We start from the raw sequence: 27,480 nt of genomic DNA, 5'->3' as shown, positions 1-27,480 counted from the left end.
AGAGCAAATTTTAAAATTTACAAAAAGTATTGAGGATTTTGTAAGAGCAATGCAAAAAGAGCTGAGGATGCTGGGGAGCTGGAGTCCAGGGGATGTGTATTTGTCACTGGTTGCCAGTTGCCATCAGCTGAGTGTGTGGACATCAACATCACAGAGTAGTTTCTGTCACTGGCAACATTGAAACTGCAACCATATTGCGAGTCTACAACTGTAGATCAGTTCACTTCTATGGTCATGATAAGGAAACATTTGTTCCACATGGAAGAAAAATGTGTTCCTGTTTATTCATAAACAGTGAAGTCTGGAAATAATATTTTATCATAAATTTTAGTGATGAAAAAACCAAAAGATTAAAAGCAAGACTGACTTGTTGGAAACTAAATTTCCATTAATCTCTTTTGTTTCTTTAGAACAAAGCCATAAGGAAACTTATTTATGATGGAAGAAAGAGCTTAGGCAGCACTTTTGATTATTATTGAATTAACAGATATTTCATGGGGTGTCTGTTGATTGTACCATGTTGCTTCTGCCCTCTCATGCAAGTCTCTGGTAGCATCACTGTTAGTTTCCCAATGCTTTCCTAGGTGGTTTTGGATTGACTAAGGATTTATATCACCTGAAGAGTGTAACAATGGTTTTGGGGATAAGACTGTCAAAAGGGCTTCACATCTCTCCTTTTCCTGTTGTTTCAGCATTACTTGACTCGGTGACCAACATATAATTTTCTGCACCAGAAGACAAGAAAGAAACAGCAGTTGTTAACAAGTATGTTCATATATTACACCAAAACAAATACAGTACTTTTTCACATTAATACTTTCCTGATCTCACTTTGTCAGGTAGTTAAGCTTTCTGTTGCCGCAAGATAGAATCATGTCCAGATTTATGAGAATCATTCATAGGACACTCTCTGTCTTAAAAAGTAATTTCTTATATGACAATGATTGAAAGAAGACTAAGAGAATACCAGGCAACACTGGGATGACTTCATAACCCCCAGCACCTGTTTCAAAGAGTTCCATTCAAAACATGGAAGATGGCATTACTCATCTACCAGTCAATGCCTTAAGCTTTTACCTTTCTTAAAATGAACAGTTAAAAAAAACTTAACCAATCAAAAAACCCAGAGGTCCCCTTCCCACATCCACTTGGAAATACAGCCTTAGCCCAAAGATTCCTGAAAGCAGCAGAACTAGAACTTCAGAAAGCTAATTGTACATTATATTAAATAGAATTAGAGCTACTGCACAACAAAGGTGCATTTTGGGAATGGATTAAAACTGGCATAGGATTAAACTTGAGAGTTTAGATTGTCCTCTGAGCAATCCAGTTGAGATAGGAGCATTCAGAAGTCAGTAATTTCAGTGGCTCTGCCATAACTTTTGCCTTCATTTCATATGGTCTATTGTTCATTCTAGTCTCATTTTAAATTACAGATGAAGAGGAATTTCATTTGAATTTTGTTATCCCTAGATAAGCCATGCCTGTTGCAGCTGATGTAACTGTGGGGGACCTGCCTGTGAGACATACAGGTCTAACTCCAGCTGGAATTGAAGGATTACAAGGTTTGTACCAGCTGCTATTTATTACAGCTACAGACTTTGATCAGTGGCTTCTTTAGTTTCTTTCTAAAAATGTTTCTGATGTTGCCACTCACAAAATTAGGTTCAAATACCATTCAAAATCTGGGTTAAATTGTGAAAGATGCTGTGACCCATTCTATGTTCAAGTTGCATGTTATAAGAGGGGAATTGCTGTGAGATGGTAAAAACTGGAAATGTCATTGAGCTGTAACATTCATCCTTCCAGAAGAAAAGAGGACTTTTTTGCTGAATTGAGGACGAGGCCAGATCCATTTCACGAAATGGGAACCAAAAGTATTATGCAATTTTGCTATTTTACTCAGCTGCTATTAGAATGGAACAACTGGGCTTAGTCTTGTATCTGAGTAAATTTACAGAATTATGAGTTAATATTTTCAAGCTTCAAGATAATATGTTAACTTTGGAACAGATTAGAAGGAGTCCCTTTGGTAATGCTTATTTTTAGATAGTATCTTTGGCAGAACCTGGTTGCTTGGTAAACTTGCTTTTCTGTTGTCTAGTATGTAAATAGGGTTGCTGTATATTTTTAATAGCTTTAAAAAAATCTGTAAGAGGAAGGAAAAAGGAAGTGATTAAAATGACAATAAATAAAAAAATATAACAGACTCATGCAACTGTAAAATATAAAATTACTTGAAAAGCTGGGGAGGGTCAGTATTTCAAAATGAGTTTTGACTTTGATCTACATGTTGTTCAATATTTTGAAGGTAATTTGAAGTTGTCTTGGTTTTGGGTAGAATCATCAACTGCACAGAATATAAAAGCTCAACAAGCTAGCTAACAAATCAGTCAAGAAGACCTGGAGGACAGATTTCTTCATGTACATGATGATCACATCTTACTCAAGCAGCATGCAAATGAGCAAGAGGAGAAAACTAAAAGGTAGGGGGGTTAATACTTTTAATTTAGCTTACAATAATATTTTTGCCCTTTAAAACATAAACAAATTAAAAATGCTGATTTATCTCAGAGCACTTTTAAAGCAGTAGCAAAAATCACTCTCTGGAATTATTTTTTTTAATTTCTGGTTATGTCAGTGTATGTATGTCTTTGTGGTGGGCTGTATTAGATCTCCATGTACAGAGCTACAGCACTGTCTGTGACTTTGGAGCTGGGGCCTTGAGTTCAGAGCTGTGCTGTCAGAGTGTGCTGGGAACTGTAGAAGAGGCTCTAGAAGCCTAATGATTCATCAGGAATTTCATTCTAGAATCAAAATTGCCTATATGGTGAGATTCCACCCCTATTATTAAACTTAGTGCTGTGCTGGCAAACCAGTGTGGGCTCAGCAGAAATGTTCATGGTATTACTGCATTGCAGGAGGGCAAATTAATCCAAAAGCACTGTGACTCTGCTCACATTGTGCTGTACTTAATAAAGTCACACTGCATCCAAGCAAGGTGTACTCAGAAGCTAACAGATTCATAAAAGGGCAGCTGAAAATATTGCTTCCATAGGTGGGACTATTTCATAATTTTTTTAAGTCCAAAGCATTCTTTCCTTTTGACTCAGTATTCAGTGAGTCAGGAACAAAGTGACCATCATGGCATAACTTCCATCTGTTCTGTCGGGCTGTTGTCAAATCCAAGATGGTGGAACAAGGGAATTGTTTGCTTATTCCAAAGGGCATTTCCTGTATGTCTGTTAGATGTCTTACCAAATGCACTCATCATCCACTTAGGTAGCATTACACAGAATGTCCAAATTGGAATACCTGAGTTAATACTTTATGGCACAGAAAATAAAAAATACAGTGTTTGCCACAGAAAAAACTTAACTCCTCAAGTTAAATTTCTTTTCCATCATTCCTTGCCAAAACGCTTTTAACTAGAAGTTTGGAATGAATTTGCAGTAGAAGAATATTGAAAAAACACCACGTAAACAAAAAACCTGCTTACAGGCAAGTAACATTCTGTGACATCCTGAACTTATTAGGGAATTTTTTTTTGTTTCACTTTTGTTCTTTTAAGTAGAAGCTTCTGTCCACAAGTATACAAAAAATAAAACAAGCCCCTTTAAACAAATGAAGTGTGTCCTTATTTTCAGTTTTCTTTCTGGGCCTTCAAAAATAGATTTCCTGTAAACTAAATACAGGTCTCGAAGATGTGCAACTGACTTTGTAAAGTCTTGTACTTGTCTCTTTCATCAAAGCCACCTTTCCTTTCTTTATATGCCAAGTTTTTTGCATTCACTTTTGGGTATGTTTTCTGTTCGTGCATGTTACATCACCCCCATGTTCCCTCTCTGCCTTTTGTTCTAGCTTACCAATGTTTATCAGAACTAAGGGAAATCAAAGGTACAACACTTGAGATACCAAAAGCAAAATTTGTATCCTTCTAAAGACAGATGACAACTATACACTCTGTATCTAATTATATTCTGCAGCTAACTGTTCCTTCTCCAAAGCACACTGGGAATATTTTTCAAGTATTAAATTGAGTATGGTAATGAGAACTGTTAAGTCTCTTTTTCCAGAGTACCTTCTTAAATATCTCCACCTATATATTTTAACCACTTTAGACATTAAATATATATTTAAATCCCAAAATACTAGAAATTGTATATAATTGGAATGATGCATATTATTAGCATTCCTTCAATAGCTGAATGTTTCGTGGAATTGTAGCTTTTATAGTTTGCCCCACCACATCCCAAATCTGTAACTTTACTTAACAGCGTGCAGAGGTTCCTATATAAGGTCATGCGTTAAAAATTACATTTAAGCACCATATGGAGTAAATATGTGTCCTCCCTTTACTAACCTTAAATGATAAGCCTTAGGAAACTGTTATTTGTCAGTGCTATAAAGCAGATTGCTGCACAGTGGTTTCAATTATCTTCAAAGAGTTCTTCACAGGCAGTAATAGTTATATCAAAACCTGAAATTTATTATTCAGGTTCTATGCTGAAGTCTTCACAGTGATTATGTTCCTTTCAACAGAATGCTTTTTATGCTGACTTTTCACATTCTTTTTCATCTTTTTTATTATTTTCCCCAGAATGACCACCAAGTTAATACAGCTTGTTAATGATAAAAAAGAGTCTGAACAGGTTGGTGGCGGCCCCAAGTGGCTGGGTCAGGCCTGGAGCTGGAAGGAAGGATTGAGCATTGACAAGAAAAAGTTAGTGAGCTTGAGAAACAAAGTGAGAGCCTCCCCAGCAAACTCCTTTCAGCTGACCAGCAGCTCCAGAATCCAGGCCATAGACCTTGTGTTCAATCTTTGATTAGCAGTGGTCTCAGAAAAGTGGGCGAGACTGCTGGGATGCCAGAGCACACAAAGAAAGGTGTAATTCACATTTATTAAAATCAATGGTTTGTATCAGTATCCCTAATAATTGCTTCACTGTAGCAAGTCCATACTCTTTTTTTTTTCATCAGTGGGCAATAATAGTACCTGTAGGCAGAAAGATTGTTCTTTCCCTTTGTTCTTGGATTTACTTAGAGTAGTCATGATAACTTGCTTGCCTTTGAAGTCCTTATTATGAGAATCCACAGTAGTTGGGGTTAAATAAATGTACAGATTTGAGAAGACAGTAGCTATCAGGCACGTTTTCTAATAGTTAAAATCATTGGACTTCCTTAATATAACTTCTCTACATGTTAAAGGGTTATAAAAGTAGTATATGAAAAAGTTGAGTGTTTTCATGTTATAACAAAGTTTCACATCTGTAGTTTGTTTGCACATGTTTTTCCTTTTTTAATTTCAAGGTTTGTTCTAGTCTCGTGATACATGTGTGCAGAGCATTGCAGACTTGAAAAATCTATCACACGTGTGGACTTTGAAAAGCAAATACTACAATGCAGCCATCTATAATGGTGCTTTTTACTGTCGAGACAGCCTGCTTAAGGCAGTCTCCCTCTCAGTCCTTTACTTACTGTAGTTTCATTTGGAAATCACTCTTTAAAACTTTTGTATTTCCATAGGAACATTTGTAGAAGTAGTTGTACTCAGTTAAGCTATACACTGAATTGATAATGTGTTTTAAAAAGCCCCAACAGCTACAGCCCTGATTCAAACCCAGTCACCAGAATTGTCTCTGTAACTTCCAGAAGCTATGGATCAGGCTGGTGGCCTGAGTTACACCCTCACACCGGCCTTCATTTTTATTACACTGATTCAGGTATATGACAAGAGCAACAATTCTCATGTGTTTAGACAGATAAAAAAGTCTTTGTATCTACCAATTTGCCTCTCTAATTTATATCTAGTGCAAGTTTTGATGATTTTCATATACCTGTGTTTGTATACTTCATATCATTAATTGGGCAGTTATATTCCCAAAATCAATTTCTTCGGTTTTTATCTTAACAATTCAAAAATAGGGTGGAAATATAATAAATTTATTCAGGCCCAGTGCTACCAGATAGAAGAGGGGAATTTGGTTCTGAGAATAGAGATCAAATGTTGATATGACAGAATGGGAAGACTTATCTTGGTATGGAAACAGATCCAGATCTAAGACGTCCTGTGCAGAACTAGGATTGGAACCATATTGATTAAGGCAGAGATTCTTAAACTGAAGCAAACATGAGTAACTAAAAAAAACATAGGAAGGAAAAGTTGTCCACAGAAGGTCCAGGTCAGATAACAATGTTCAGGAATTTTGCAGACGTTCTAGTGTGTCTGTCTTTTTTCTGAGGCCTTGTCCAAACCAGAGGGGATCTGGTAATGTGAGTACACTGAATATGCAATTTCTTGAACACATTTTCCTAAGGTGAAGACTTAATAGAAATCTAGTAACCAATATTCAATACTTGAACACAGTAGTATTGCCTTTGATAAGGTTAGAGAATATTTTCTATAATATTCATTAAGCATAGACTATTTCATGTTTTTGTTTTGTATATGCTCTTTTGATCAATTATGATAAACCCAACAGACTGGGCTCAGTAAAACCTTGAGTCTGAATCTCAAATTATTATTAGTGCAGATCAGAAAACGTGCAGGACACTTATCCAGAAAGAAAATGCCTGGAAAAATTCAGGAGAACTTGGCTATCTCTAGGGTATGAAGAGACAAAAAACATCCACAAAGAATAAATATACCTTACTGTATCTGCTTTGTGTTTGGCTGCTTTAAAAATACCATAGCCAATTGATCTCAAAGACCTTCAATATAGTTCTTGCAAAATTTTAGGTATAAGTTCATAGCAAGCAATTTAATCTTCATTACTACCCACGAATAATTTGAATTCTAGAAATAGTAGAAAACAATTTGCCTTGTATAAGGATTGAGTAGCAAGTATGGCGTAGCTGTGCAGTGCAGCAGTCAGGCAAACATACATGCAGAATATGTTCATAATAAAGCCTCTATTAGTTAAATCTTTTTTTCTTTCTTTCTCCTTTTTGCTTTTGCAAAATAATATATGCAAAATTCTACAGCTTTGCATGTATTTTCCCCTTTTTGACTGTTTCAGTTTTGGACTGTTACCTTCAGTTGTATTAAGGATCCAGTATGGCATGATCCTGCAGTCCTTCCTCATTTGATTTCCATGGAAGTTCTCCTTGGGTGAGAAATATGTCGTCAGTTCTTTAACTGCCTTTTGAGGGAGGGACCCCGTTATTATGTGTGAGCATTCTTTTGTGCATCAGTGGTGCTACATAAATAATACATCATAATGTTTGCTATTAAATTATTCACAGAGTCATAAGTCTCCCCTATTCAGATTTTCCTTTATATACTTTAAATAGGTTAAAGAAGTTGTTATCATAAATAATTTCTCAGTCTGTGCCTACAGTGAATTCAGAAAATATTTAAATTTTTTTTTCATTATTTGAAAGTAATCTGTTTTGAAGAACTTCTGTGTTTCATTTTCATGCAAACACTCTTTTTCAAGTACAGCAGACAGAAACCAAAGATAACATCCAAATTCGATGTCAACTACCATATTTATGTGAAAACTTTTAAGGAGTTTGAAAGTTAAAGATGCACTTCAAATTCAGCTTAAAAAAATCTTTAAATAAATCCAGGCAATAAAAAGCAGTACAGATCCTTATTTATGTTTATCAAATTCCTTGTATCCAAACCATGATACTTGACCTAAGTTACTATCCATGAGTTAAGTTCTGAAAGTATTTCCTTTATTTCTAGTTTGAAACCTGATGGAAGATACATTAGTATTTGAGAGTTGCTGTGTTTGACTGAAAATACTAGGAAATTAATTGAAAAATGTCTACCAGTACACATGTAGAATAGTGTGTGTCCTATAATTTTGCCACCAGAATACTTTATGGAAGACCCTTAATCCTCATATTTTCCAAGTCATGTATTTTTTATGCTGAATGAACAGAGCCAGAACTTAAAGGGATACATGAACATTATGTTTAGGAGACTTTCATTAGCTTGGTTTCTTGGGAGTCTTGTACGTGCTATCTAGAATAGTCTGTGTGTGTTGTTTTATTGCACAAATAAAACATCAACTAATAGATCTACATACATCAATTAGATGTATGTAGATCTATTAGATAGTGCTACACATTCACATTCTATTCTCTGCTTGGAACTCTGTGTCTTGGCCTTTGGTGTATTTGTGTTTGAGAACAATTAGCTGAAAAGCTTTTCACCTGTTTTGCCAGACAGAGGGCAAGTGACCCTGAGAAGTTTGGTGGTGATTCGTATTTTACTTGCTTGGTTTTCCAGTTTTGAATATGAATGGGTAAAGTTTTTTAGCCACTAATCCAGTTAATACAGCAGTCAGGGCTTCTTAAGAGTGGTCTCAGTATTGTATCCATGTCCTGCTCATATGGAAGCAAAGACAAGATGCAAGGGATGTGGTTTAATTAGACCTCAATTTTATTAGCTTAGCCATCTGGGATTTACTGGCATAAATTTGTACAGTGGAGGTCAAGATCCTTTCTTTAATCGTTTCCTTCTGGTGTAAGTTGCTATCAGTGCCCCATTCCCACACAGCTGGTCCCCAGCCTGTTATTGGGACTCCACTCGATGTGCTTTTAATCCAAATGATAAGAGGTCTGGAAAAGAGACTGTCTCTTTGGTGTACTTCAGACATTAACCCTGAAGATAATTCTTAGCTTTTTAAAGAGTCACTTTCTCCTCACTTCATTTTCCTTTTCAGACTTTCAAAGCCAGCTTGAAGATGAGGTTTAAAGGAAGGATGGAGTTCATGTTCCTTATTTCTGCAGTTGTGGTAGAAAGCATAGAGCTAGATCAGTTTGCCCATTAATTCATATTATTGCCTTGAAAGGGATATTAGTTCCTTTTCTTTTTCTGACTTCTGTTCTGTGGCAATTTTTAACTTTTTGGGCACTAAAGAAAATATTTCTAAATACTAGCTAATTTCTATTAAATCTGTATAAACCCCCTATTTTTAAGTGATATCAAAATACCTGGGCAGATGCTCAGGGAGCAGAATATACCTACCTGGGAGGGAGAAGCCTGTCTAGATCTTCATTTTCTATTCTACTGGTTTGGGACTTTATTTCTAGAAAAATGATCCTTCCCAGCAGCAATTAACTGTGCCTTGCCCATGAAACTTGCTCATTAACTCAATTAACTGTGCCTTAGCCATGAAACCTAAAAAGATCTCACTGTTCAACAGCAAGCTCTTTTTCAGATACCTGGATGCAATGGACATTTCTTAGTCATATTTTAATTAAATAAATAAAGAAATTGTGATCAATGTAATGCAATAATGAGTAATTAATTGCACATGCTTTATCTAGCTCTTTCAATTGCAAAATTTGAAGTAGTTCAAATAAAAAGTAATTTTTCACTTCCAAATTTGAATAATTTGATCCATAATATTAGTATCTAAAACCTGCTAAATCAAATGCTGTTTCGCTCACTGTTGAAAAAATAGTTAATGTTGACTGTCAGAAGCTATGGAGTTTACATCTGTACATCATAAATTTCACTATCATCTGCTCCTTTTTCTACTTAAAAAGAAAAAAAAAGGGCCTGCTTAAAAAAGAAAGGAAGAGAAAGGGTCTTTGAAGGCATCAGAGCCTTTTGTTTGATGTGTGGAACAAGATTAATAAAAACGTGCCACTACATTAGCTTTTAAATAGCTAGCATGAGACAGTGCTGCTGTCTGTACTCACCACAACTTTGGTTTATGTGGATAACATGTTTTAGACACATGATAGTTTTAGCATTGAGTTAGGCCTGTTTCTTGGGGAAGATCTCAGATTTGTGACTGTGTTTATCTTTTGTGTAAGGACAATTAACTGGGCAATGCCAAAACACAATAGCATTTGATATTTTGAGGAATAGTAGGAAAATATTTCACGTACTCAGCTGGTTTACAGATGTGTAAGCTTTGGAGTCCATTCTCTTGCTCCAGCATGGCATTGTTACAGTATGTCCCAATATGTCTAAAATTGATAAATATTGGAAGAGAAAATACCTTTTTAAATGTTAAGGATTTATTTTAATTTATAATAATTAAATAATAATTAATAATATAATAATTAATACAAATTATCTTCAAATTTTGTGATTGTAAAATTAGAATTGTAATAATATCTACATAAATAAATATTTTCATGTAGTTAAGGTACACTTGCAACATGTTTGAGGACAAGCTTGCAGGTGTTTCAAGTTGCTAAGACCCTTTTATTAGTAGAATCTGATATGTTTAAACTATAAGAGGGAATTCCGTGAAATGGTATTCTGCTGGCACCAAATACTTCAGATGGTAGAAAAGTGAATGGAGAACAAATAATCTCTTTTAGTGTAAAATGGATTTTTTTTCTGTCATGTTCTGTTTTATACAATAATCAATGATGTTGGTGCCTTGTTTAAAGCTGCTGTATCATCATGTTTATTTACTTGCATTCTGTAATGTGAATTATAGAAGAAAAGATTAATTTCCGCATTACACACTAAATCTTCTCCCAGATTTTTGGAATTGAAAAAGCTATTGTAGAAAGTCGATTTGCAAAAGGAATTCAACTTTCCAAAACAAAACTAATATAATTATTAATTTTGTATTTCTAAGCTCATGACATATTTCTTTTTAATGTGACGACTAAACATTTGGGACAGTATGGAAATTGTCAAGGTCTATAAACAACTTGTTGAGAAAAGCAGTACTCTTTCAGCAACGGAAGGAAAATTTCTCCAGTTTCAAGAGATATTTGGAATTTGATCAGTACCTTTCTCTATTCATCACATAAGCCAGTGTAAATGGAAAAGAAATATACACAGTTCTTGATTTTGTGTCAATACTGAATACATGAAAATGAGCCACATATTACACTTCTCTCAGGCTGCTCCAAATGGAGGAAGGATTTTTAGTATTAAATTTTGGGTTTTTTTCTAAAGAGTCTAGGAGGTCTTAGTGCTTTTATCTGCTAAGTCATCCCAGGCAGACTGTGAAGAATTAATGAGTTGTCTGGCTCCTGAGAGAGAATCCTGATGATTTAAATATTGACTTAAATATACTGATTTACCAGAAAAAGGATACCAGACCCCCTCACTTTAACAGTCTTTGATAAAGTGAGGGAGTTTTGGCGGTTTTGTTCTCAGATTCAGTTTTAACTTGTGTTCTTATTTTCATAGAAATTATTTTAGACAGCTACTATAAGTAATAATTTCCTTTATCAAAAGAACAATTTTATGTAAGTATCACCAGAATGTGCAATTGCATGGTAGATTCTCTGTAGGTTTGAGTTAAACAGCTCTTACCTGCTTCTTCCCATATGTATTTGGAGAACTCCATGTGCATATAGAGGTTGTATGATTGGCAGGAGAGTTCCTGTAAGTAGGGGAGTCCTAACTGCAGTAGAGCTCTGTAAAGTTACCTAGCCTTGTGAGCTGGAAGCCCCAGGTATCCCTGTAAACTCTTAGCTCTTACTCTTTAGCATTCCAAGTTGCACTTGTGCAATTAGATTTTTGTTCCATTCCTTTTTTCCCTGTGTTGTTTAATTTCTACTTTTTGCTGTGCTTTGCTTTCTTCCCCTCTTTGGTGTCATACCTATATCCTTTCTGCCAAAGCAGCTCTTCTGTGAGCAGCTCAAATCTAGTTTTTCATAGGATGAGCTATGTAAATTCCAGGGGAGATGGGTTTCACATGACTTTTTGGGTTCTTAAATAGAAAGTGTTAAGTAAACTTCCATTTTAAATCATATGCAACTTTCTGGTGATTTACAACAAACTTGGAGTGCTTTTGCCTCTTTCTTGGCAGCAGCTGAATGAAAGAACGTGTGTGGGACTCAAACTGGTGTTTGAAGACATTGTTTCTAATATTCCCATTGAAAGTTGCATTTCGGAGAAAGATGAGTGTTTTCTGTAGCTCTTTTTTGTTATAAAAGGATGAATACAATATTTTTCCCATTTTGAATAATTTGAATGTTTGAGACGTGTCTACTAAATGTAAAAACTGTAAAATCCAAAATTTCTAGTTTAGATGGCACACAACATGCACATACAACACAGCATGTTTCAGTATTTCTTGTCTTTGCCTTGGCTTTGCCAAGGTGGTTAGTTAGTTTATTTGTTTGTTTTTCTTCCTATATTGTGTGTTAAAATGGAAGAGAACTTCAGGTAAAAAATCGTAGCAAAGAGATGGGAAAGAAAAAATGAGTTCACTTGCACAGTTGGAAAGGTTAGAGACTTTAAGGACTGTTATTGAGATAAGAAGGAAAATAAAATATGGAGAGATATGAGGGCTGTAAAAAATTATTTCTAAGGTGTAATTCATTGAAGCTGTTGCAATAGGTACAGGGCAGAGCAAGAAGAGCACTGAAGAAAGATTGTTGATGAACAATGCACTTTATTAACTCTGTGAAATAAAACTAGCTGCTAATATTGTCGATTCTTCGTTATATTTTCTAACTCAGAAGTGAGATATGGAAGGTTGAAGATCAAGTTGGTGGTTGGTATTCAGTGGGGTTTTATTTGTTTTTTGTATATTCATACATATGTGAACATAAACAATTTGTACAGGATTCAGATTCAGCCTCTCCATTCAACTACTTTGTAGAAAAAACTGAAGCTAACTTTTTTCTGTCTGCATCATTTTAAGCACTATGTATACACACATATGTATTTAGCATAAATTTTCATATACTCATTTTATTAAACAGAAGATTGGCTTCTGTGCTCTGTTGTTTCAAGTCATACTTTGAATATGATTTACATTGAAATTCCTAATGAATGAAGCTTTTTTAAAGCACATATGGAATGTGGCCACTATAGTATTAACTAATATTCTGAAAATAAAGGTTCTATTGTCATTCTTCATTTAATATTAAAATTGTTTAAATGTGCCGTAATGTCATCCATTGAAATAAATGAAAATGTAGAAGAAATCAAAAGTCCCCTTTTAAAGTACTACTAGTAGGAAAATAGAACTGAGTGTATTAGGATTATGAAACAATTATATATCTACAATTAAGGGTTAACAGAGCTGTGGCAAGCTCTGTGATTACCATAACTGTGGTCAACATTCATTTTTGCTTGCTGCTGCAGTGTTTTTTGGTCAGCATGTCTAACCACCATAACCACAGCAAAATCTTTTAATTGCTGAACAGATGTATTTCTTGGTTGTTTTCATCATGACTGAACTGAGGGTTTAATGTTCATGAGAGCATCAAGAGTGCCACCTTCCCCCAGCCATGCACTCGGTTACTTGGATCAAGAGTGTCTCCTGTTGACCACATTGAGAATTTATACAGTAATACTGCCAGGGGAGACCGCTGTTGGAATGTGCTATGTTGCCACATTCTACTAGATGTGATTTATTTTATTTTTTTCTGGATATTCATTCCTTTTCATAGAGCTTAAAGAACTCTAAGTCCAACCATAATGCTTCATTAGCAAAAGGTGATGAACTGAATGGACAGCTTAAAGAGGGGCAGTTAAAATGGTACCATGTTAAGAACAGATTGCAATCAGTAACTATTTCGCACAGAGGGACAGAGGAGGTGAGGTTGTGGGCAAGAGCTTGAGTCTTTTACTTTAGGTAGTGGATACAAATAAGGGAAAAAGAAACATTGGGATACATTTCAATGAAGGAGATGTGAATAGTCCTTTCGAACATACTCTAGAAGAGTGACCTGGTACTATATATATTTTTATCCTATTCAAAAGAAAAACATCTGACCAAAATGCTGTTTATATTTCATATTTTCAGAATTGTGAACTGTACCTGATCCCTGTGCCCCATTGTCCAAACACTGTGTTTGGTGTTTGGACAATATTTGAAGTTAAAGCAGAAGATATCATGTCAATTCTGATAGTAACAAGTGGTTTATTAATAGAAAAAAAAATCATAATACTTGGTTTATTGATCATGTAGTGCTAGTTTTTAGTATTCTTTGACCCTGATTTAATTATAGTGTTGCATCTTACTCAGCAGTTCAAATCAGTCACTTCTGTTTCTTTTCTAGTAACTCTCAGAGACTTCTGTCATCACTAACAAATTGTCCAGATACAGGGCTAAACATCAAATAGTTTCTTCCCCATTTTCTTCAATGCATGAACAATAAGAGTGTGAAAATTTATGTGATTTTTCTTGCATTTTGTAGCAACTTATGTTTAGTTTTACCACCTGCTTTACCTAATGTAAATGTATTGTACATGAACCAAGTTCACCTCATAGATATTTTCACCAAACCTTTAAAGTGTTCTAATGCATGGAGAGTAGATATTCTTGGTTGAAGTATCTCATGTCTTTAAAACATACTCTGCTGTAATGAGTGTTTTGGAAGCAAGGACATGTTGTTCCTGTAATGTCAATAAAAATATTTTCTATGCAAAAGCCATGCCCTAGCTAAAACTGATATTCACTTACTAAAAGGGAATTCAAAAATATAATGGTCCAGGTTTTTATATTGTTTTGCATAAGACACAATGTGATAAGATATTGTTGATCAACAGCAACAATCAGCTTCATCTAAACAGCATGGAAAAGACTTTGGGCCTAATGTAAATCTATGTGGATTTATCTTCTTATGCAGCTTCTAAGAAGCAGTTTTATTAAAAGAACAAATAATAGCCTGACACTGCCTAAAAATTATTTGCTATTTCTGTTTACACATTTATCATTATAATTTCCTTTTATGTAGTGTATTACTTGAAACTTCTTTCTACATTTTAATTACAGGAAAGAGTAAACAATCCAGAAAAAGAGAATGAACTCTTGGAGAAAAACTATGATAAGCTGTGTGAGGTAAGTTAGGATTTCTGGATACAGAAATTTTGATTCTGGTCCTTTTCTAGTAGATCTTAATATACTGTGTGCTGTAATATGTCTGTACAAATTCTGTGCTTTTGCACACCTGTAACTATGTTCATACTGCTGTTCATCCTGACTGTGTATATGGAAACTCTCAGCTCCTCTGCTGTGTTTCATCAGCTCTGTTGGAACAGACTACCTTCCATATTTCTTCTAATTCTAATGAAATAGTAGATTACTTCTTAAAAAATGTAATTAAAAGTAAGTAGGAGTCACTTTATTTTGAACATAAATTCAAAAAGCTCTTATTTTAGCATGTCTCAATGAACTTACATAAAGTCTGATATTTGACAGCTTCTCCAGTGTTTATTTTTGAGGGGTGGTTTTGTTGTTTAATAGTTACTGTTTCACTTCCCCTGATTCTGCTTGCAATTTTTGTGTAGGTTCACATGAGTTTTTACAAAGGTTCCTATATATAATAAGATCTATAAATTTTATCAGCAGTGCTTAGAAAGAAAATGAAAACAAATTGTTAAGATATGATTCAGAAATCCTCTGTTAAAGAAAAAAAGTAATTATAGTCAGTTTCCACAAGCATATTAAAGGAAAAAATGACCTTTCAATGAACTTTTCCTTTATTGTGAACTTCTGTTGTCTTTTACACTGAAGAGGTTAGAAAATCAGACATACATCCTACAGCTAATAATTGCAGAAAGTAGATCTTGAAGTCTTTTCTCGTATCCAGATTATTTCCTCTCTTAAAATTTGTTTAGCTTGTCAGTGTGATGTCTGTCAAAAGCATACCATTGACTAAGCATAATTAAGTGATATCAAATTTTGTTAATATTATTCTTGCAATATTTGGCATACGTTTTGTATGGTCTATGGTGAACTTCGAAACAAACAGCTTAAAACTTTTTATTTAGGAGGTGCAACAATTGTTTAATCACAGTATTTAGAGTTTTGTATGGAGAAGCTGGTCACTTGTCTCTCACTTAAGTTAATTGCTGGAGGATCCAAAATTTGATCATGTCATAAATATTTCTGATGATGTTTTGTTTATTCTCTATCATTTATTCAGAGAAATAATTCTTACTAATAAATTAAATTAAAAATCTTGACTTGAAATTTTCTGTTCTACTTAAAAACATAATGGAATGACTTAAAAAATATTTAACAAGAGAAATTGAAAATAAGCTTCCATTATAGCACAGTAACCTATACTGTGGTGTTTCTTTTGCTAAACTGATCTATCTTTTCATATGCTCTCATTTAATATGCTCTCGTTTCATATGCTCTCTTTCAGCATTCCATGTTTCTGTATAGGTATCAATAAATTAGAAAGAGAAGGATTATATATCCACCATTTAACGGCCAGCTCTTTTGGTTGCCTGTTTGAACAATACAAGTTTACTAGAGCTAACCTGTGCCAGCAGCAGATAGGCCAGTGTCCACAGGTGCCACTTAATTGATTTTTTTTTATTATTATTATTTATTTATTTAAATGGAGGCAAAGGTGCATAAACCCATTCTTTGCTAAAGTTATTTTTTGGGAAATTTATTTGACATTGATAGGAATTTGCCAAAGACTGCGGAACTGGATCTGAAACGTTTGCAAAGAACAAGTATGAATTTGTCAGTTGACTCTTAATATTTAGTCAGAATCCAAGAAAACAATTTGTTTGTATAAAAAGTCTGGAGGAATTGTTTTCATATGACCTTGTAATGCAAATCTAGCAATGCTTAAACTCCCTCCAAAGGAAATAGTGCCAGATGTGGTTGACCATTATAGTTACACAGATGGCTCCAACTCCAGTGAAATACAGTAAATATGAAAGAAATTCCACATGAATTCAAGTAAATGTAATCTTAAAATTTGAAAGAAGAAAGCAACACATGTGGACTCAATTCAAACTGACACAAACATTAGCATTATATGGGTTCAGATAAAACCTGTCTTCTAAAATGTTCTTCATTTAAACATCTAAATTCTTGATGACCAATCATAATAATGCTTAATAATTTTTCTGCCAGCACAGTCTTCTAAAAAACTGAACTAGTACCTGGCTGCATCCTTATGTGAAGTAATTGTACCTAAACACATATAACTGGGTGTTGTGGTCATTCAAAATTGAAAACATTTTCAGGAGTGTGAAAACTCACAAACAAGCAAACTCTTTTATTTTGAAGAGAATTATGCTTTCCTTATGGAAACCAATCAAACTCTAAGCAATTGGAGAACACACAGTCTCTTGTGTACCTTTGCAATACTGTAGAGTGATCGTGGGTTCAGTGCATTATATTGCCTGCATATTACCTTCAAAATTATAGGAGAGCAGTGCATGTATTACTGCAGGACTTAGAGGCTTTGCTTAAGTTCATGCATGCTGTGAAAACAGTCACACTATAAAATGATCTATGGCTAGAGAACTGTGTACATAGGTTAGATGTAGTATGAGAAAAAGACAAAATAAAGGTATACAACTTTTTAATGAAAAATACATATCAGGGATATAAACCCTGTATACTTTAGAGTTTGCAACTATAACATTTTATTTCTTTGATCTTAAAGTCGTTCTTCAAATATAATAGCTACAAATGCACTCACAGGTACTCAGAGCTCTCAGTCAGCCTGTAGAGTCTGTTAACCTGTGTGGGCTGTCTCTTATGCAGCATTTCTTTCTCCTCTTGTTCTGTCAAGTCATGTTACATAGATCTCTTAATGAGATAGGTGGATAAATAAATAGATATCAGAAGATTTTTAATACATAGATGTAGGTAAAATATAAAGTTTTTTAGCCAATGAGCTTCATCAAAGAGTTGAGGAACTGACTTTTTTTTTTGTTGACAAAACCCTACAATTACTGATTTTTCACAAAGTACAAAAGTGAATAAACTGGTTTGTGTTTGGTGAAGTTCGACATTTTTCAAGTAAATAAGAATGCAAATATGGTAATATGAAGACCATACCACTCACTGTCTAATGTCTATGAAAACTCGTTGCATAGCTTTGTCTTTCTGCCTACTGAGAATTACACTGTAAATTATATAATGTACTTAATTTAGTTTTAATCTAAGTAACACTTTTTGTTGTGGTTTCAGCAGTTCTGGTTCTGTGCCCACGCAATCCTTATTGCACATAGATTGGTAGATTACAAGTAAATAATGTGTTACAGGCAAAAAAGTTATTCTAATTTCTTGGCCCACCTCTGTTTTTTATTTCTTAAAGTAGGAGAAAGATTATTTTAAATGTGCTTCTTAATCAGTATCAGAATTGTTGTTTTACAGTATGAGAAAACTGTTGTCACTTTGTGGTCAACATTTTCCTTTGAACACGCAACTGACTTTATGCTCTGCATGTTTCACAGATTTAAAAGAAATCAGGTGGATGATCCCAGTTCTCTACATTAAGAGGTTTTGTATGCGGAAAGAATGGTTTTGTTAGTTGTCAGTTGCTGAGGTTTGGAGTTGTGGATTACTCTGGGATATGCATCTGAATTCCTTTTCTAGTCCCACAAATGTTGCATGCTGCCAACTTTTTGACTTTAGGAGCTCTAAATTAAGGCCAGTTCCTTTGCTCATCCCACAAACTCTTTCATGTTTTTTAACCGCAGCCTGAGAAAGGCGCCTTGGTTTCAACAGCAGCAGACCAGCATGTGTTTACTTAATTCCTAAGACATGATGACAGTGGTCTCTGTGCCACTAAAAGCTTTTTCCTTTATTATTTTCTGTTGAAGCTGATTTCTAAAAGTTTTTCACATGCCATATGTTTTATTACAGTGTCTTCTGTATGACCCATGAACAGCAATGGAAATCAAAGGAACAGCAAATGAAACTGCAAATTGCTAAACTAGAGATGGCTATCAAATCTGATTTAGCAGACAAAAATGCAATCCTTGACAAGATCAAAGTAGAAAGAGGTATTTTTCTGAAAATATCTAATATTTTCTCAAGATGTGAGGTCATACCTATGTTGGAGTTCAGGAATATTGCCCAGAAAAGTGTAGTTCCTATTGCTGGTGATTTCAAAGCTGCCTTTTAAGTGAACGTTTGTACAATATGCTAAGGTTATAACTAGCTATTAAGTACAAAAATTGACCAAATACAGATTATATGCTGAATGAGGCTCATATTTTTTCAGCTGCATTTATTCTTCTTCTGTTGAGTTAATACTTACTCTTCGTTCAGTATTTCTTCTCTCCTCTACACTGAAAGCTCTTATGAAAGGAGGCCCATCTGACAGTCTCCCTAAAATTGTAAGCCACTATTCTATTTACTGTGCAAAGTTACATGAAGCCTGTATGGGCCCTTGGCCATGTTTAATTGTCTTTCAACTTCATTAATTCAGAAATTTTTAACATTTTCAGTACACACTGATTTTTATTTACATCTGTGTATATTTACAATAATACATTTTTCTCCTAATCTACTGAAGAGATTATTTCATACGTGTTTTTTCCATGCTGCTGGGCAACTTCTCAGTGAATATTTAAGACTTTGCAATCGCTTTTTGTATCTCAACACTCTGTTATATACTGTGGCAAAATATAAAGTTTACAAAAGAAGAGCACAGGCAGGAAGTAGCCTGTAAGTATATATTTTTCAATTTGATTCTTCAAATGTATATTTTTTAAAACGTGTATTTCTGTGAACAATCTAATGGAATGAAGTGGACCAACTTGTTGTGAATAAGTCTTCTTATGGGTATGGCTTCAGTTCATCATGTGCTTACCATGAAAATTCTGTGTAGCATTTTTTAGAGGCAGACATAAATTGAACATTTAAACATTTTCTTTGACCATAGCAAGTGTTTGCAAAACTGTCCTTAAGTGATACTAATATAAATACAGATACCTTAAGCTACATTAATATGAAGTTACAACATACTGGCAGTTGTTACTGACAGCTTGATTATGTAATGCTAAATTTAAAATGGTATTCAGAGCATGAAAATATCACAGGCTGTACTATTATTTGGTTAAGCTGAATGGGAAAATTAGGCAACGCTTTCCATCTTCTCTCCTTCCTACAGGCATAATTAAGTGGCAATCTTTGCCTTCCCCAGATTGGCACTTCATAGCTTCTTGTACTCCTGACTGTATTGCCAGGGTACTACACTTTCAATTACTATTAAGTTGCTGTAGCTTGTGTAGATGTTCTAATAACCTTTAAGCCCTGTGTATCTAGGATTTGATTACAGCTTTTTATTATTGCTACTGCAGAAGTATTCACAGAATCAGAGTGGTTCAGGTTTGAAGGGATCACAAGGGGATCATGTCACAGAATCACAGAATTGTAGAACACACTGAGTTGGAAGGCACCTACAAGGATTATGCAGGTCTAGCTTCTGGCCCTGCACGTTTTGCTCTTGTTTGGATGGAGTTTGTTTTGCCTTCCCTCTAAAAATTACCGATTTATAGCAGAGGGAAGTGATGAATAAATGGAATGAGTTCGGCATATAGCTGAATAGGTATTGTGAACAAGTGGTTTGGCCACTTAAAGAAACACTATCAAAGGTTTTGGCAAAAGCAGTTTTCATATGAATTTGTGAAAACATGACCTTACAGAGTTTGTTGGCAAGGCTCACTTACAGCACAGATTAAAGCATACAAAGGAAGATCAAATTAGAAGCAATTTGGAATTATTTATACTAAAGTCAGGAATGCAAAGGGAGGTAAGTGTGCCAAGATATGGATGAAAAAATAAAGGTGGAAAAGAGTTTAGCAGCACTTAATCACTGAGTATTTTAACATTTATCAAGCAATTCCATAGGATTAACTACAGTTATAAAAATGACTTGGCTGTGGATATGAAATAATGACATTCATACCATAATCAATTCCCATACACAGGAAAAGTGATGTGTGCACCTATTTCTCTGTGTGTACAGGTACCTATCAGCCTAAGAGGTACCTACCATGGGTTCAGTGAATAATCCACATCAAGTCCCTTTGTGTTTCCCAACAAGCAGCTTTTAGACCTGGAAGATTCTGGAAATGTGTGGATGATGGGGATCAGCCCAGGCCTTGCTGTCTGTGATAGTCCTTTGAGTGTGGCAGATTAGAGGGTGTGTGAGCCCTGGGAGTGCCCCATGCAGAGGGAGGTGCTGGCACTGCTGCTGTGCTCCAGGAGAGCATAACGGGCCTCAATTCTCTAGGGTTTAACATGACTGACTTCACTAAGTCATCACTAAGTTTCCATCCTGCACATAACCCTGCAATGTTGTATCCACTGATGAGATGTTATTGTATGTAACTGAACTCAAAGGGTACCAAGGGATAAGATTACCTCAGAGTAAGCTGTGTACTAAAGATATTTTAACTTACAGAATGTTTGTACTGTGTGACAAGGCTGATTCTTTTTTATATGGTATTAAAAAATATTGTATAATTTAGTTGTAAAATTGCTAACTGAATAAGATAGTAGTGGAGTGGGGTTTTTGGTTTTGTTTTTGTTTTTTTTTAACTGAGTCTTGTAGAACTGAAGGAGTTGAAATATAAATGAATCTGGAAATCTAAGAGGCTGTATATATGTTGACAGGTACCAAATTATTATAATAGTTATGTTTTCACAAATATACATTGTTCGAGAATTTCTTTTTACTGAATCAATTATTTGTTACTGCAGTTGACAACTTCTCATTGTTTCCTGTGCTGCATAAGCAATACCATTGTTTAAAGGCTTGGCATAATGAATATGGGCCATAACTCTTCAATTTCTGAACTTTAGTAAGTTTTACTATTCAAAGGGTGTTATAAAGACTGTAAGTTTATCTTTTTATGTAGCATATGGGACATGAGGTTAAACAAGAAAGGCTAGCAGATGATAAGGTGGAGATGGCTGAAGAAATTTCACAGAAGACAGAAAAGCTCTCACATCTGTCAGAGGAGCAGTTAGCTGACCAAACACCAATTACTTCTGGAAATGAGAGAGAAATAACTGAAGAATTGGAACCAGAAGGTAGAATTCATTTTTATGAATAAGTAACTGTTTTTTGTTAATAAATCTGTGTCTCTTAATGTTTTCTTAAGCATTTCTTGCTAGTGGTGGGGGCTGCTTCGTTATGAGAAGCTCCATGACAGAAATTATATTCTGGTGTACTTTATAGCTGAAGCTGGGTAGTGGATATGGTGGTGTTATTTTCTTTCCAAATGGAAACTATATCGTAATTGAATGCAAAAATCTGGTATCTGACCTAGATTCATAAAATATTAAAGGAAACCTGGCTTCTATTTTAAATGTCTTTATATTCTTCCTTAGAACTATGCTGTTCTAAAGACTATTTTAATGAATATGCTCCTTTTGTCTGCAGATAACAGCCAATGCTGCTGTTGGAAATCCTTTCAGACAGAGAGAGGGGTAGTATGTCTTATCATATTTCTGACTTAAAGTTGTTCAAGGCAGATTTCTTTAAAGATTATAAAAGGCAGGTCATCCTGTTCCACCTCTGAGCTTAAACTGTTTATCATTGAAATAAACCAAATCCATGATACCAAATCTACAGTAAAAGCACTAACAGATTGCTAAAATTTCATGTTCATTTGTTTGTAGGTTCTGAGTAAGAACACATTGGAAAAATTGGAAAAAACAGGATGTTGAATCCCTGTTGTGTTTTTAAGTAATTTGGTTCAGAGAAAAAAAAAACCAGAATGCTCTGAAATAATCCACCTGCATACAGAACTTTTTTTTTTTTTTATTTTGTAAAAGAATACATTATTCTTTATGTGTGCACAGTGTTAAACATAGAGAAAATCCACAAATTCAGGCCATACTCCTCTATAAAGCTAACCTCAGTTCATCACAGGACTTACATCATTCCAGTCCTCAACTTCCATCGGGGAAACACTACTTTAAAAAACAAACAAAAAAAAAAAACAAAACAAAACAAAAACAAACAAAAAAACCCACCACAAACAAAGAAACAAACAAACAAAAAATTTAAAAAAAAAAAAGGAAAAGGAAAAGTTTAGATGGCTCTAAAGGTCATTGATTTGCAGGGTTAATCTTGTGCAAGGAAGAGACGATTTGCCTGGCACTTACTCTTCATTTGTTAGTAAAGAACCTATATTACTATCAGGTTCCTCAGCAAAACTCAGATGGACCACAGTGGACTTAATCACATTGATGCTTCTAATGTTTTTCAGATCAAGGTGATGATGCTCTTGATGCAATAAAAACTGACAGCAATGAATGTATTATTTCAAGTCCATTATCCACGATTAATAAACAGCTGAGTCAGAATGTTTATGGCAATTATTTGGCCAGACTGAAAAAAAAAAAAAGTATTTTAAACCTAATGCCCTCTGATAGTAGCTTTGCTGTATCCAACATCAGTTTTCAGTGAAGTTATATATGTACAGTATCAAATCACCTCAGTGTACTTCTTTTTCTATTATTTGTGGGCAAGGGCACTAATCAGGTTCTCTTGACTTGTTCTTAAAACCAGCAATTAATTACCATGAAGACATATGTAAAAAATAAGACGACATTAATACAAATCTGGAAAATTTACTTTGAACAGTATTTCAGTAGGATAATTCTGTAAAAAAAAAAAAAAAGAGTATTTCATACTTTTTGATCTAACCTTGATTGAGCAATGTTAAAAATTAAAAACGAGTACTTAAAATTGATGACAGTGCTTTTAACAGTTAATACTTTTCTGATCTGTCTTAGCTTTCTTTTAAAGGAACAGGACTGTACTGGTAGATCCTATCAGACTTCACGGTTTTTAGTGTTCTGCAATGTGATATCCTAGAGGTAGCTTGATTGTTTTTTAAATGCTCTTTTCAAGAGAACATCCTACAAAGCAGCTAGCAGCAAGAAGCAATTCTTTGTATGAGAAATATAGCTGTTCTTTTTTTCAGCTGTAGAAGAGGTTTAGAAATGCTATCACTCTTATATTCTTCAGAAAGATGCAGAAGGTAATTTGGAAGATGGAATTGCATTGTTTATATGTATAATGTTAAAAAATTTTCACCTGTAATTACTGCTACTCATCTCTATTAAGTCAAAATATAATACACTTATTCTGTTATTTTCTAGTCATCATGTATTTTATTTTATCACAATTATTTAAGAGCATTTAAGAGTACTTCTGCAAGAACTTTGTGTGTAGATTCATTTAAGGTTCATCAATTTCTACCTTTCTCCATTGATCTGTTCCTATGGTAACAAAAATGCCTATTCATGAAGGGTAGATAAAACAATAAAACCTCTGAACTACTAAGACAACAATGTATTTGATACAGATTGGATTTTAAAAATATGCATTGGTTGATATAAATTCTTGGGTTAATTATAGAATACAGCATGTCAAAATTGTTACTGAAGTTGTGTTTTTTTAAGATTAAAAATCACTGCCTTTTATCTTTTGAGATAAATATCCTGCTGGTAATCAAACACTGTAAATAAAACTTGTGATTTTTAGAGATCGTTATGCTAATTATCCCCTAAATCTGAGTATTATGCCAAACTGTTTCAGCCATTTAAGATCATACTGAGGGTTTTTTGCATGTTGCAAATTAGACAGTTCATGGTTATTTCTTAGATATGTTGATCATAAAGGGTATCTAACAGATTTTCCAGTACTTAACTGTACCACTTGCTTCTTTCTCTTTTCTTCTTGTCTATGATGTATGATTAATCATAGATTACTTCATTTTGTTTCATTTCATTTACAACATTTATGAGCTTCACTTTGTCGGTATGAAATGCTTGTCCCCTTCTTTCCTTTCCAAAGTGGCATAATTAGTGTTAGCATCTTTTTTAACAGGCTACATAAAGTTTAGTGGCTGGATTAAATCAAGTCATTAACATAATGTGCTATACAATTTGCCCCTATCTCTTTTCGTTTCCAGTACATCAAAGTGCCACAGAGTGCCAGTGTAATTGGGCCTTGCTAGCTTGTCAGGTTCAGTCAGGCTGATGGCTGCTGCTTTTACTAAAAAGCTTCCAGGCATGATAATTAATAGAGAAAAGAAGTCTGAGAAATGTAAAAGTTTGGACAGTTCTCTATGAATATTTCATACATTTGAATAATCAGAAGTTAACATTATCAATTTGATGTATAATACATTGATTAAAAGCCTTGTTTCAGATCCTCAAAATAGACATCAAAACTGGGAATTTGCATTTTCTTTGGCATGGTCTTTATATTAAAAAAAATAAATTAAGAAAGTCTTTTCTCTTCCATCCCCTCCTCCTTTGCACTCCCACATCTACACCAGATCCTTACAGGAAATTATATAGCATTCAGTTTTCCCAATAAAATTTACTGCTGACAACTTTCGAGTTGTCTTAAGGTGTGCCATGAGACAATCTCTGGCAAACCCAATTTATTTGGTAGTGATTCTGTTTCTTTCTTTTTTTCTTGCAGATACCATTAGTGCATTCTCTTACTCTAAAATAGCAGTTTACTGATAGCAGCCATTACCTGTACCTGTAAGTAAAGATCTCAAGTTGTAACTGATTTTGACATGAAAATCTTTCTTAAACAGCAAAAAAGCAATGCCCGTTGCTCATGGTTCTCCTGGTGAAGGGCACATGCTTGTGCTAAGGTGAGAAGCTGTAAAGCTTCAAGTTTATGCACGGCAAAGCAATAAAAACTATTATTTTTATTATGGGTTTTTTTGGTACAATTGCTTGAATAATGTATTTCTGCCTATGTACTAGCTGTATTCATTTAAAAAAAGGAAATTATTTGGATATTATTTGGCAGCTTTAAATTTTGGCTGTGATTTCTCTTTATACTTATTTTCTGCAGGACTTGAATGTCTTTGGTGTAGTTCAGGGAGATTTTTGAGTGTTCAGTGTGTTTTCCTCAACCTAGCTTCTTTTGTCAATATCTAATCTGAATTTAGAGAATCAAATTTTAGGGTTTTAGTATTACCCTGAGTTACTGGGTTGGCTCAATTCTACTGTCCCAGAAATGGTAATCCTTTGTATTCTCCTAGTCCTGTCTAGAACCATGCCCTGTTGCTTTGTGCTTTTCTTCTGTAAGAAACTGAGGAGGTAAAAGTGCTGCACCAATGTGTTTAATAAAACAAGGAATAAAATCTATGAAACAGAACAGTCTTATCAGAGTATGATAAAAGTAACTTGTTAAACTTTGTAGTAAGTGCTTTCAAAGACTACTGATTGGTCTAAGAGTAAAAAGAATCATTTGCCATTATCCATCTTAAGGTGGTTGTTTGCTGTGGGGGTCACAATAATCCATAAACCAAAGTGAAAGAAAGTTTAAAGAATCCAGGAAATACCTAAACTGTGTTTTGCAACTGATAAAGTGTGAGATGACAGAAGTTTGAGTAGACACTATGCTGAAATGATGGATTTACTGCTTCTATCTGCTCCTTGTCAAATATACTTTGAAGCTGTAATTGAAAGCATGAACTGCAAGTCATTCTTTGTGATAGAAGAAATTAAAGAAGAAGGACAAATAATACCAAATAATACACCAGCTTCAAAAATTATTGAAAACTACAGAATCTTAAGTCATGACCCATTATTTTTTAGGTAAAAAAATAAAACTAATTAGTCAGAATATGAAATTAAGTAGAAGGCCAGATTTAGGGCTGAATGTGTAAGCTCTGAGGAAAAGCTTCAGCTTCAGCTGAGTCATTCTCAGCCTAGCTGTTAATTTTTTTTGAAGTTATGAATAGAAAGCTCCTCAGTTGCTTTCTGGAGAGACTATTTATCAGAGCTACTGGACATAGCAGTAAGTTATGGTGACTTTACGAATAGAATGTATTTTTCTAACTGGAGGTCTGAAAAGCAAAGGATGGGATTTAAAACAGAGTTTGAGTTTGATTAGTTGTGATAAATATCACCAAGCATCATTTTTTTCACAATATGCATATTATAAGAATCAAGTTCTATTCATCTTTAAATCTATTGTTCTCACACAATTCTGTAATGACAAGGAGAGGACACAGTATCAAATACTGACTATTAAAACTCTAAATAAGAAACACAATCACATTAAAAATGTGCAGTTTGATGCAGTTATTTACTACAGATGCACTCCTAACAAATGAAGATACTATACTGATACTTCTGCTTTCTTCCCATAATGAGGTATTTTTTCCTAAATAGATTAACTTTCAAAATTTTTTTTTTTTTTAATTTAATTCATTTCGTAAATCAAGACAGAAGTCTGTGATCTACATATAGAAAAATACATGCATAGCTGCATATACAAAGAAATCCTATTATGTTTGTCTTGGACTAGATTTTTATGTAATACTGCTACTTATTTCATCTTATTGATGTACTTCAATGTACCAAAAATGTACAGATATCTTTTTTCCTCAAGGAATTTTCTGCCTTTCATACGTTTTTTAACTTAAGAATCATGCTTCCTTTTGAAATGAAAGGTAGTTGTAAGTTTACACAATCTTTGAATTTCTCAATTGTGTGACCGGTTGGTAGTTGTGTAGCTCAGTGGCTTTGAGATTTGATAAGAATTGGTGTTTGGTTTTTTATTTTTTCTGATGGAATAATCAAAGATGAGTGACTAAACATTAAAAAAAGCGAAGTTTTCTATTTGAGACAGTCTTCAGGAGTAGGTGTATCTTCATTCAAGATAGGAACAATATTGCTAATGTAGTTTTCCAAGGTTCTTGGGGAGAGAATAAAATTCGGAATTATGCTAGTTTGTATCTCACAATCAAACAGATCCAGATATATTTATGTTTTTTGTATTTATACATCTCTAGAAACAGTTAATCTTTAAAATAGG

At 34.2% G+C, this 27,480-nt stretch overlaps 1 protein-coding gene across 9 annotated transcripts in view; it reads left to right on the top strand.

Moving 5' to 3' along the window:
• The window catches only part of RPGRIP1L (RPGRIP1 like), a 50,201-nt gene that overhangs the window by 2,817 nt on the left and 19,904 nt on the right, over window positions 1-27,480 (top strand). For 4 of the 9 annotated variants that reach the window (XR_014590991.1, XM_083870245.1, XM_083870248.1 and 1 more), the window contains exons 2-6: window positions 693-765; window positions 1,474-1,565; window positions 2,312-2,486; window positions 14,673-14,738; window positions 18,525-18,664. Coding sequence is in view for 5 of the 9 variants with exons in the window: in XM_083870245.1 (XP_083726371.1) it covers window positions 14,701-14,738; window positions 18,525-18,664 (178 nt within the window). In the remaining 4 variants the exon portion in view is untranslated. Of the gene's footprint in view, window positions 1-692; window positions 766-1,473; window positions 1,566-2,311; window positions 2,487-7,019; window positions 7,112-14,672; window positions 14,739-18,524; window positions 18,665-21,529; window positions 21,705-27,480 lie in introns of those variants that run through there. The other 5 variants (XR_014590992.1, XR_014590993.1, XR_014590994.1 and 2 more) reach the window with 3 other exon arrangements.

The sequence above is a fragment of the Zosterops lateralis genome (genome assembly GCF_965231275.1).
Source record: "Zosterops lateralis genome assembly, chromosome: 12".
NCBI lineage: Eukaryota > Metazoa > Chordata > Aves > Passeriformes > Zosteropidae > Zosterops > Zosterops lateralis.
The sequence above is the reverse complement of the archived record's forward strand: the minus strand, read 5'-3'. Positions and strand labels throughout refer to the sequence as shown.